This window comes from Phaethon aethereus (genome assembly GCF_964289735.1).
Source record: "Phaethon aethereus genome assembly, chromosome: Z".
Lineage (NCBI taxonomy): Eukaryota > Metazoa > Chordata > Aves > Phaethontiformes > Phaethontidae > Phaethon > Phaethon aethereus.
Window position 1 is genome coordinate 42,561,265 of NC_138577.1, and position 13,388 is coordinate 42,574,652.

A 13,388-nucleotide genomic window follows, 5' to 3' on the forward strand; every position below is an offset into this window, starting at 1 on the left:
CAACAAAAATATCATAGAAGGGATTTTAAAACAGCAAGAAAAGTTACTGGAAGACCTAATGATTGGAAACAGACACGATGCAAAATCTGGATTACAAGCAAGCTACAAAGTTATGACTCTGAACATGTTAGGAAGAATTGTGGTAGCTTCTCTATGCTTTTAAACTAAGATTCAGGGTCTATTTCAACTGTAAATATTGTACTTAAAACACAAGATGGTTCTAGAAAATCCTGTTTTATACAGTGGAACTGATGAGATGACTACAGTGGTCCCTTCTGTCCTTAAAATCTATGATTTTCTGAATACCTTTTTCTCTAGCATAACACCGTACAGCCACATGCAGTAATTTCAGTCTGACTTTTTTTTTCTGTCTTCTATTATGTTTTGTTTGCTTTGCTGGCTTTGTATTTTTTTGTTCCTTTTCTTTTTTGTTTGGGTTTTTTTGTTTGTTTCTTTTACTCCAGGAATTGGTCAAGGAGTTCCAGTGGTGGCCCTCATTGTGGAAGGAGGTCCCAATGTTATCTCCATCGTTCTGGAGTACCTGCGAGACACTCCTCCTGTTCCCGTTGTGATATGCGATGGCAGTGGTCGGGCATCTGACATCCTTGCCTTTGGTCACAAATACTCTGAAGAAGGAGGGTAAGTAATTTTCTAGTTTGTGTTCTTTCTTCATCCACAGGTTCAATTTGGTGGTAAGATAGAGCCCAGGAAATTATTAGCAATGTAGTGCGAAAGCGATACCTTCCTCACATGGTTGTTTCCATCACTGATAGGGGTGAAATACTGAAGGTATGCAGAACAAAAAAAAAAGGGGGCGGTTAAAGCAACACTGAGGAAAGTCTACAGAATAAAACAGAGATGTAGAAACTCTCATGTAGTTACTTGCCATGACATGTAACACATTAACAAGTACAATGTATGGTATCTTGCAGTTGCAGGTCAATGGATTCAATCAAAGGGCACGGGGAATTATTTTCACTGGCTTAGGTATGCTGTCATTATAACACAGTGTACTACTGTCTTCAGGTTTCATTTAGCCCTACATGTTCATATAAGCTAGTTTGTATTTTCCTTGCCTATTAAGCGTAATTCTGCACACCCACTTATAATCACACATGACTGCTTGTGCACTGATCTGTGTTTGCACTGTCCCACTTTTCTTTGCAGATTCAAGGTGAGGCAAGGATAGTATTTGGCTTTTATTATAGGGGATTCAAGTGTTGTTTTGTTGAATCAGGCTGTAAGCATGCTTTGCAAGCTCCAAAGTGCATATTATTACTGAATACAAAAATTTTAATATTCTTTGTTCTTCTCCTTCACCCGCAAAAATATGTAAACAACCATAGAACCACAGTTCTATGTTGAAGTTGGAAGGGGCCTCTGGAGGTCATCTGGTCCAACACCCTTGCTCAAGCAGGGACACCTACAACTAGTTGCCCAGGACGATGTCCAGATGGCTTTTGAGTATCTCCAAAGATGAAGACTCCACAACCTCTCTGGGCAACCTGTGCCAATGCTCAGTTACCCACACAGCAAAAAAAAGTATTTCCTGATGTTCAGAGGGAACCTTCTGTGTTTCAGCTTGTGCCATTGCCTTTTGTCCAGTCACCAGACACCACTGAAAAGAGCCTGGGTCCATCTTCTCTAGATCCTCCCTTCAGGTATTTATATACATTGATGAGACCTTGTATGAACCTTCTCTGTTCTGAGGAGTCCCCGCTCCCTCAGCTTTTCCTCATATGTGAGGTGATCCAGTCCTTTCATCATCTTAGTGTCCCGTCACTGGATGCTCTCCAGTATGTCCATGTCTCATACTGGGGAACCCAGAACTGGCCACAGGACTCCAAGTGTGTCCTCACCAGTGTTGAGGAGAGAGGAACGATCACCTGCCTCAACCTGCTGGCAGCACTCCTCCTAATGTAGCCCAGGATACCATTAGCCTTTGTTGTTGCAATGGCACATTTCTGGCTCATGTTCAGCTTGGTGTCCTGCCAAGCATCTTTCCTGATGGGAGGCCTTCAACACGTCATTATGGGGTTGTTCCTCCCCATGTGCAGGACTTTGCATTTCCCCTTGTTGAACATCATGAGGTTCCTGTCAGCCCATTTCTCCAGCCTCTCAAGGTCCATCTACCAGAGGGCAGGGGCGTATCCGTCACTTTTCCCAGTTTTGTATCATCAGCAAATTTGCAGAGGGCACACTCAGCCCTATCTTCCAGATCATTGGTAAGGATATTGGGTGAGATTGGACCCGGGATTGGTCCCTAGAATACACCACTACTTGCTGGCCTCCAACTAGACTTCATACCACTGATCACCACCCTCTGGGCCCAGCCATTCAGCCAGTTCTCAACTCACCTCACTAATGAGGATCTTACAGGAGACAGTGTCAAAGGCTTTTCTGAAGTCTATGTAGACAATATCCACTGCTTGACTATCATCTACCAAACCTGTCATTTCATCACAGAAGGTGATCAGGTTGTCAAGCATGACTTCCCCTTGGTGAATCCACAATGACTACTCCTCATTATCTTCACGTACTTCATGTGCCTGGATATGGTTTCCTGGATTAGCTGCTCCATCACTTCCCCAGGGATGAAGGTGAAGCTGACCAGCCTGTAGTTCCCTGAGTTCTCCTTCTTGCTCTTCTTGAAGATAGGTGTGACCATTGTTTTTCCCTAGTCCTCAGGCAATTTTTCAAAGATTAGGGGGTGACCTTGCAATGACATTAGCTAGCTCCCTCAGCATTCATGAGGGAATCAGGGCCTATGGACTTATGTATGTCCAGCTTGTTTAAGTACTCCCTAACCTGATCCTTTACCACCAAGGGTATTACTTCCTCCTTCCAGACTTGCCCCCGGTCTCTGGGGACTGGGGTTGAAGGCGGCATTCAGTACTTCAGCCTTTCTATGTCCTATGTCACCACGTCCCCTGCCACATTCATTCATCTTAGAGGAGGTGATACTGGAATATTATCCAGCTTTCTTGGGCCCCACTTCCCTCTGGGTTTTATCCCATAGGACTCTTCCAAGCAGATCCCCAAAGAGGCCAGTCTGATCTCCTCAAGTCCAGGGTTGTGATTTTGCTTTTTGCCTTCTTCCTCCTCTCAGAATCCTGTACTCCACCATCTCATGGTCACTGTAGCCAAGGCTGCCTTCACATCCCCATTGAGTCCCTCTATGTTGGGGAATATGAGGTCTAGCAGAGTACCTCTCCTCATTGACTGCTCTATCACTTGGATCAGGAAGTTCTTGTCATTGCACTCCAGGAACCTCCAAGATTGCTTACACCCTGCTGTGTTGTCCCTCCAGCAGATATCTCAGTCTCAGGCCTGTGAACATGAAGCTGCTCCTAGTGGTCTGTAGAGGGCTCTTCCTGCTCATGCAGCTTATAGCAGACACCCACTACAATGTCCCCCTTACCTGTCTTCCCTTTAATCCTAACCCATAAACTTTCACTTGGCTCATCATCCATCCCCAGGTACAGCTCCACACACTCCAGCTGTTCTGTCATAAAGGGCAACTCCAACTCCTCATCTTCCCAGCCTGCCTTTCTTAAGAGCTTGTATCCTTCCATTGCAATACCTCCAGTCATGGGAGCCATCCCACCATGGTTCTGTAACCCCAACAAGATCATAGCCGTGCAATTGCACACAGATCGAACTCATTTTGTTTGCCCCCCTTACTGTGCACTTTAGTACACAGGCACCCCAGCATACTGATTTAGTAGCAGGGGCTTTGGGGATTTCTCCATGATGGCACCCTGTAGGTACTTCCTTGCTTACATAAAAATGATGGAGGTGAGCCTGCTTAAGACCTGTTTCATTGATTTTGTGATCCCTGCTCATCCCATCACTCCAGGTTCTTCACTCATCAGCCCTGCGCATCACAGTCTCACAGAGCTGCTGGTGACTCCACCTCCCCCAGCATTCCTACTTTAAAGCCCTCTTACCAGATCAGCCATTTTGGCCAGGGTAGCTTTGTGAGGTGTATCCCATCTCTCACAAGCAGACACTGATCTGCAGACAAGGTCCCATGGTGATAGAACCCAGAACCCTGTCACCAACACCAGCTCTGCAGCCACTTATTGACCTATATTATCAGTGTCCTCTTCCCCACACCCTTTCCTCTGACCAGCAGGATTGAGGACAACACCACCTGGGTCCCTATGATCTTGACTACTGCTCCCAGAGCTCTGTAGTCACTTTTGATACTCTCCAGGTTTCCCCTTGCAGTATAGTTCTTGCCCACATGGAAGAACAGCAGTGGTCAGATAAGCTTTGGCAGTCCCTTCACAATATGCAAGTTCTGGTCCCCAGCAGACAAACCGCTCTAGTTGATAGGTAAAGTCAACAGATGAATATTTCTGTCCCCTGCAACAAGGAGTTCCCCATTATAATCACTCACTGCTTGTTCCTGGTGGTCTTGCATGGATTAGGGTCAGGTAGCGCAGTTCCTTTGCTTGAAGGCACATGTGGCTCCTCTTCAACTTTGAGAGTGTTGTTCCAAAAGTGGGATTGTGTACCCAGTGTGCAACACGCCAATATACACACAGAGTAGAGATATTTTATATATATAGCATATTTGTGCAGACATGGGCGCTAGGCAGTATCCCACAAAGCTAGCACACCACAGAGAGGAATCACCACATATTTATCCCATTACATGATTAGCAAAAAACAATAGAGAACCCTCCCAAGTTTACATTCATGGCTAGTAATTACCACATTGTTTATTACTGGTTACGCATATTTAAAGTGGTATACATGCTTCTAGAAAGAGGGGGGGGTAATCTGAATTCAGAGTCCCTCAACTAAGTCGGTGGTCATGATCTCCACCTGCCACCTTTACGTTTACCCTAGTTACTGTGGATTCTGCTGATCGCATGACAGTTACATTTTTCAAGAGGGCAGGAACAACTAAGTCTTCATGGTTTACTGCTTAAGTACAAATACTTCTTCATCTTCTTAACCACCAAATCTGGGTTCATTAACTTTTTTCAGTTGTGTTGTCTCCTACCAACCTATGCCCTAGAATCTTTCATTTAGTCTCAGATGCCAAGAGCAGTGAACCTATTTTGTTGTTGTAAGCCATTAGGTGGGGCAGGAGCCTTACTCTTGGTGCCAGCAGTCACCAGATTTCATCCTCTGCCTTCTCCAGAGGTTGCACTTACCTAAATACTAGGTGTGGATACTGACTGCATCTCTGTTGCAGTTGCGGTCCAGGGTTCTTCAAGCTGTTGCATCTCATATAAGATCCTGTCTACATCCTTGTCATGTTCTCTGATGATGCATAGCCTGCTCACTTCCTTTTGTAACTCCTATGGTTGGTGGCACAGCTACTCCAAGATGGCAGACCTGCAGGAAAGAAAGCCATCTCTTCTGGCATCAAAGATAGACCCTGCAGCGTGGGACATGGAGAGCTGTGTCCACCACCCAAAGCTCCATCTATATTAAAGCCTCTGCTTTGGCAGGGGCAGCTACTCCAGCACCTGCCAGGAAAATTACCCTGTATCATGTCACCATCATACCTGAGACTGTTAACACTGGAACAAATTCATCTGAAGCCTTCTTTGCACCCCCTTGCACAAGCTGCAGCATCTGTTGGCTGTATTCTTGGCCCGGTTCTTATATAGACCTTTCCTGAATAGCGGCCAATGGGTGCTTGATCCTCCCTAATATGGGGTCAGTTGCAAATAAGGCACCTCGGGTCAAGGGCTGCTCATCACGCTCATTAGAAAATGCTGGAGCTTTCTCAGACCCACACCCTTGTGGCTCCAGGGAGACCTTATTGCCTTTCAGTACTTCTAAAGAAGGCTCATAAGAAAGATGGGGACAGACTTTTTAGTGAGGTTTGTAGCAATAGGGAAAGGGGTAATGGTTTTGACCTAAAAGAGGTTGGATTTAGACTAGGTAGAAGGAAGAAATTTTTCACAATGAGGTTAGTGAACCACTGGTACAGAGAGGTGGTAGGTGCCCCATCCCCAGCAACATTCCAGGTCAGGTTGGACGGGGCTCTGAGCAATCTGATCTAGTTGAAGATGGCCCTGCTCATTGCAGGGGGGTTGGACTACATGACCTTTAAAGGTCCATTCTAACCCAAACTATTCGATGATTTCATCATAACAAACTCCTGCCTGTAAGAAAGGCAAGTGATAGAATCACTAGAGGCAGAACAAGCAAGTCATATCTTACCTGAGATGCTCAAGTCTGGCTTTGTGGGAGCTATTATTTTCCCTTACTATGGGTCTTCTTTTCATGGTGGTGCCATTCCAGGTGGTGCCTGCAATATTAGCAAATAGTATAATTTTTTTTTCCTTTTTTTTTTCCCATTCACCTTGCACTAAATAGAATGCACAAACTATGAAATTTGTAAAGCTAGCTATTGTATGTTCACCCTGCTTCAGAAAACATCAGTCTAAAATGCAATGATATTTTTAAGAATACCACAAGTGAAACACCACTATTATTTATATTCATAAAAATATTTTACCCAAATTCATTAGAGTTCAGATACAAATTGGGTACTTTTCCCCCTCTGTAAACTATTTTTGAATAGTGCTTAGCAAATGAGGAGAATAACTGAATAATGGGCATGTTAACTGAGTTCAGCTACTAGCTTATTCTTTTGGATAGAATCTAAGTAGGTTATACAAAACTCTGTCTATTAGGCTCTAAATCAATTTAGCATGTCCAAATTGCATGCAGAATTTAATTCTGCAATCCACTGTGCAATCAGACTATACTGTCAAAATTTTATTTTAATTCTGGCTGCTGGCTGCAAATCAGGGTCTTATCCCGAGACACAGCGTATATTCCAACTGCTGTGCACTGGATATCTGATCTAAGTAATTCAAAAACCACATCATTCATGGCAACAGCAGACTCAGAACTCGCATGTTGGTATTATGCTATTTTTTCAGCATCTTAAATTCTCACTCATTGCAGACTGGTATGGATTCATTTTCTACATATAAGGATATGTGTATATGTGTACTAAGCACTGCTGTGAGTTTTTAAGTTTAGTTGAAAAGTTCTTTCCAGAAGGAAAAGAATTATGTCTGGAGGTGAAGGAAGACAAAATATAGTTCTGTCTCTGAGTTTAGATCAGTGTGGAGCCAATCCGTGCTCTGAGAGAGATCCTTAAGGGTATTGAGCAATTGCATATCTGCCCAACAGGTCCTTTTGTATCGGGTTTCACAGAATTGTGATGTGTCTGCCTTCCCTCCTCATTGTGTATCCTTCCTAATTGATTTCACGTGGCAGAAAAAGGAACAATTTTTTATATTAATCACGGTGCCGTACCCTTTCGCAATGTCAATGTATGTGTGTCCCTGAAAAGACCAGAAAAAAGAACCTTGAATCTGCCTTATATGAAGGACTCATTATAGGCTTTCCTCATGACGAGACAGACATCCCACTAACCTAGGGCAGTCTTCGGGCGCGTAGTGTAACTGTAAGCAAGACTTTACTGGGCTGCAGTGGAATGAGGCTACCAGCACACAGAGAGCCGTGCCGGCGCTGCCTTGCAGGAGGTGCTGCCTGCGCCTATGTGATGTACCAGGAACAGGTCAGAAGGGACTGTGAAGCATACCTTGAAGTAAAGCTGCCTTTGGAGGTGAATCAGTTTTGAGGCCTCAGTGTCTCCTCTCTTTCACTGAAGTTCCAGGGGGAAGGCAAGGCAAGATATGCAGTTTCCCACTGAGGAGTCAGCATTGTAATATCAGGTATGCAGACTTAATGCAGGTGGTTTTTTTCAAGTTTGCCATAACTTTAATGTCAGGGACTACATATTGCCTTGGTCTGAAAAGTCTTGAAAAGAGTATTAAGAATGTACAAGCTGGCTACATTTCACTGCATGCAAGTAAAATTCTCATTAGCAAGCTAAGTTGCCAGTACCTTTTACATCTTAATGACAAACAAACTATGTACATGGGGTAACCTAAATGAAAAGGCAGCTTAAATGCAACCTTCCCCATGTGGTGAATTGGAAGAATTATTTGGCTGCTCATCACTATTGGCCCTAATTTAAAGGTCAGGTTCTCCAGGCTCTGAAGCACTTAATTTCTCATTTACTTAAAAGTTGAAAACATGTTGAACAGCATTGAGTGGTAAGAACATACAATAGATCATAAACACCCAAATTTAGTCCCTCCTGAGCCCTAAGTGAATGTTCTAGTTGTTAATAACTCTCCTTCACATAAAGCCGAATTATTTTTGACTGTATAATCAAGGATGCCTTCTCATTTCATTGTCTTGCATCAAAGCACAAGCTGGAAGTAAAACAACCGTAAAGTGCAACTATTTATGGGATCATTCAGTAGTTTTTAATCCTCAGGGATTTTTTTAAATTAAATGCTGAATTTAAAAGGAGAAAAATGAAATACTAGGTTTAAAACTATGTCACTTCTTAGACAAATATTTCCTTAAAGAATAGGAATAGAATACTTACAATATTCGAATGCAGTCTCCAAGCTGAACTTATAGCATATTAACTACCCCATCAGTTCTACTCCTCCAACCATGAGACCCTTAAGGAGTTCAATTCAATGCCATAAAAATGTACTTCTTGCCTAATGTTCACAAGGAAACATAAAACATTCTCTGTGATTTAAATGAGCATCCTCATGTGAGAATCATTAAAGATTGCCTTTGGATTGATCTGTCTCTGCATCCACTGGGGCATAGTTTTTAGGTTTCTTAACTGAAGTATATTACTGAAATCCCTTCTTTTCTAATACAGAAAATATAGGGATTTTTCACTTCGAGCAAAAGGGATCATGATGTAGGTATGCTGTGGGTCTTATGTATCCCCCATGGTGTCTACCGCATCATGGGGGATCATGGGTACTGTCACATCTGAATTATTTTGCAAGATTGTTTTCAGATTGCATATTTTGATATCATTACTTTTCTTTTGTAACAAAGTACTTTGCAAATCAAAAGCTGGATAGAAGATAATTTCTTGGTTAAATACAATCATGTCTCTTTTGGTGAAGGGACAGCCATTATAAACGTAGTCAGGGGAGAATGGTGTGGAAGAACAACCCTCAGTGAAGAGCTGCAAGTAAAGCTGATTCCTCATAAAATTATCCAGAAATCCTTCCTGTTTGATATAGAACAAAGGAATAATTACATTTATTTTCTGTCTCTTCTCATAACAATGCTATGCAAAATGTGTGGATTTAAAAAGTATGAGAAATTCAGTCAGTCATACAGAATCGCACACTCTGTATTATTTGTAATTCCAATGGAAGAAACTATCAGCAGAGCCTCTGGTCATGTTTCTTACATATGGTCTGATTGTCCAAAGTGCAAATCATAATTAAAACAGAAAATCTCCTAAGCTTCCCATAAAGGAGGGCAGGGAATGGTTTTCACATCACACTTTATGGATATGTTTTCTTTATCCTGACTAAAAGGAATAATTAAAACAAAAGAATTCACAAATGAAAAATTAGAAACAGATTATGTGCAGTTCATTGAATGGAGTGTTTCATTTTGAGAATTTCAAAGCTTTTGATAACAATAATTTTTTAAAAATCTATAATGAACTTGCATTTTGAAATCAAGTTAGGGTATACTCTTTATAAATCTCTAGTACACTGTATGACTGCAGTACTAAAAATCTCAGGAGAAAAAAGGCTAAATTATTTAGGGAGCTGGCTATGGGCCAGATCTTTCAAATCCTCTCCAATGTCCACTACAAAATCATATGCCATGAGTTTGAAAGACTATAATGTTATTGAGTGGAATGTCTATTATCTCCTCAAATACTAAGCATTACTTAAAAAAAACAATTCTTTCTGAGGAGGGAGGATGCCAAAATGCTGTCATCTGTCTCTTCTGCATTGGCCAAAGCAGTGAAGGGAGTTCTGCTTTGCTGTGTAATCTTCCAGTGTAACTTGGACTTAGTATGTCACTTTATTTACTTTGTCACTTCAATGTTTTTAAGTGGCATCTTCTGATGTATCCAAGGCATCTTTCTCCATTTTATCCTGTGGTAGGACCATGCAGGTCAGTTGTGATAATCAGATGCATCAAGACTAATGCTGGCATCTTCTTAAAAAAATAAATAAATCTCTTAGTAACAATTATGAGTAGATTTTTTTCCTGAAACTAAACGTAGATGTATATAGTTCTACTTTAGATGCCAGATTTTTGAAAGTAGATATCTGAACTCCATCAGCAATCCAGCTCCTCTGGGAAAAAGAAACCAAATGCTGGATACCTGGACTGGTAGGAAAATGGGCCTGTCTTACATATTTAGGGAATGAAAGAACAGGTTTCAACTATGTGGGGAACAAAAGAAAAGAAAAGGTTAAGTTGTCTTCTTGTAGGACATATTGTTTAGGCAGGAGCAAGTTACCTGCAGTATTGCTTCAACGACAAATTAAGTGGAATTCAGGGAATCTTGCCATCAAAATGTCCCAAACAGGAATTTATTGGTATGTTATAAAATATTTTCTGAACTGAGCCTAGCAGGAAAAATGATAAAAATACTATCTCCATCTGACACTGTCCAGTTTTCTTAGGCGAGAGTATACTGACTTTGAAGGAAGTCATAATTGTCGAGTTTCAGGCTGGTAAAGTGGACAGTTTTTACGCCTGTGAAGCTTTATGCATATGAGGTTCATAATCCATGACGGAGCCTGCTGAATATACTGTTCCCAAGTTAGTGGACGAGAATCTCCTGTGTTCTAGGTTAGACCTCTAATCACAAGACTCAAGAAGCCATCTCCCTTCCCCCAAATCTAAAATTAGGAAGTCATGATTCTTAAAAATGTGTGCTGAAGTTGTATGTGTAACAAATGTAGTTGTCTTTGCATAGTAAATAGATCATCACCCCGCCTGCAAGTCCCAGTTATTTTGCTCACAGTAGTCTGTGAAGTTACTTGTCTTACATGCATTGGATTTGGTGTATGCATCATAGATTCAGCCTTTAACAGGGTGGCACAGTTTTTATTTGCCCAATCTGGGTTACACAGTTGGGAACTCCGATCTGATACCATCTAACATTTTTAGACTCCTAAGGAGTAAATGTGATATAGTCTTGATATGACTGATTACAGTTTACACAAAGCTTAATTCAGCTATGATTACGTTATCAGAAAGCTTGCTATTATTGTTTTGCTTTCTGATTACAATCATTTCAAGTTTTTCATCTCACACAGACATTGAACAGGCTCGCTGTAGAATTGCAGAACAATGAGATATTAAAAAAGTACTTAATAAGGCTAGAAAACTGCATAAATCAAATTATGACAGCAGGAAGTTTCTGAGCAGTGGTACTTCAACAGATGTGTACCACTGTAGTTAGGGAACCACCTCTGGTACTTTCTTTTAAAAAAAAACTCCATATCTTTCACATGGAGTTTGCTTTACATGCTATGTAAACTATGATATGATAGAGTTTCTGGTAGCTTTAATTCAGGAAAGGAAAGTGATGGCTGCTTACAAAGCCTCGGGGCTTAATTTTGCTTTTACTCAATGTTTATGAAAGCAAATTTCTCTGGCTTTCTCTGTGTGTCAGCCTGAGAGAGCGCCAATTTCTGAAATGAAATCTCATGTTTGGATTGTACATTTTTTTTAAGGAAAATTAAATTATGATAAGAAAACAGGATGATTTTCATCCCAGGATCTTTGGAAATGTTTTCTGAAGTTCTCTAATTTCAAATTCTTCCAATTCCATGTATTTTTTGCATATAATTCATATACTTTTCATACTATTTCATGAATCACAGAATCATTAAAGTTGGAAAAGACCTTTAAGATCATCAAGTCCAACCACCAACCCAACACCACCATGCCCACTAAACCATGTCCCCAAGTGCCACGTCCACATGTTTTTTGAACACTTCCAGTGATGGTGACTCCACCACCTCCCTGGGCAGCCTGTTCCAATGCTTGACCACTCTCCCAGTAAAGAAATTTTTCCTAATAGCTAATCTAAACCTCCCCTGGTGCAACTTGCAGCCATTTCTTCTTGTCCTATCGCTGGTTACTTGGGAGGAGAGACCAACACCCACCTTACCACAACCCCCTTTCAGGAATTTGTAGAGAGCGATAAGGTCTCCCCTCAGCCTCCTCTTCTCCAGATTAAACAACCCCAGTTCCCTCAGCAACTCACCATAAGACTTGTGCTCCAGACCCCTCACCAGCTTCGTTGCCCTTCTCTGGAGACACTTGAGCACCTCAATGTCCTTCTTGTAGTGAGGGGCCCAGAACTGAACACAGGATTCGAGGTGGGGCCTCACCAGTGCCGAGTACAGGGGCACGATCACTTCCCTACTCCTGCTGGCCACACTATTCCTGATACAGGCCAGGACGCTGTTGGCCTTCTTGGCCACCTGGGCACACTGCTGGCTCATGTTCAGCTGGCTGTCAACCAGCACCCCCAGGTCCTTTTTTCCTTCCTAGTTTGAAGGATGGAAAATTGCATAGTTCTGAACTACTTACGTTTACAATGATAGCACTATTTCGTTAAGAACAGCCTTCTCGATGAAAGCAAATTTACAACTGGTTTTTTTTTAAAGAGCTTGAAAAAGGCGCTTCAGAATTTATATCATATACGGTATACTAATACGCAACTCAAAGTATGTTACTGCTTTTCAGTGTGTCAGCCTTTCCAAGTTGATTCTCTTTAACGTGGAGTGAATCTACATTTCTACCTGTGCTCTGACATCTTGTTTCATGTGCTTGCAACATCCCTGCTTCTACACAAGAGGCAAGGTTACTTTTCTTGTAACTCCCACACGGAAAGTCCTCTGGTGTCAGCTGTCATTACTGCCCACCAAGAGGGTTGAAGGTTTTAGCTCATTGTATGTTGCCTTTTTGTGAGGGAAGCAGGTCACACTGCGGGGAAGGAGTGCTTACATAGTGAGAGCGCAGTAAATGCAGTGTTTTTGCCTCTCTAGTATCCCAGGAAAAAGCAAAGCACATCTGGGGCCATACTGCTCCTTATGAAAAGCGTAATTGCATTACTAGGCTCTCCATTCAAGAGGAGTCTGTAATAAAGACAACAGGAGGAGCTAGGCATAGTAAGAACAGTTATGTACAGCGTTGCCTAAAACCCCATGTAAACTCATTTTAATCCAAACACATTGACATATGCCTTACAGGCTTCTTTGTGAAGTGGAAGTCCTACTCAACAGGGATATTTACAGTCAAACTCAATTTTAGACTGTAGAGAACATATGCGCTCCATATGCCAGACCTCTGTATTCTCCTGTGCACCTCTATACCTCTTTCCCATTCCCATTCATTGTCTATTCTAATGACATGTTTGCTGTAAGTATAAAGACTAGATAGGTAAATCTTGTTTGAAATTCAATTATGTAATGAATATCCTGCAGTCTCATTTGGGCTTCCTTGCTGCAGAGAAGTACAGG

General features: G+C 41.8%; 1 protein-coding gene across 2 annotated transcripts in view; it reads left to right on the forward strand.

The window, feature by feature from the left end:
* Positions 1-13,388, forward strand: part of TRPM3 (transient receptor potential cation channel subfamily M member 3) — a gene marked incomplete at both ends in the record, with an annotated part of 416,264 nt that overhangs the window by 317,746 nt on the left and 85,130 nt on the right. For both annotated transcript variants that reach the window (XM_082013364.1, XM_082013365.1), the window contains one exon: positions 465-639. In XM_082013364.1, the coding sequence (XP_081869490.1) occupies positions 465-639 (175 nt within the window). The remainder of the gene's footprint in view (positions 1-464; positions 640-13,388) is intronic.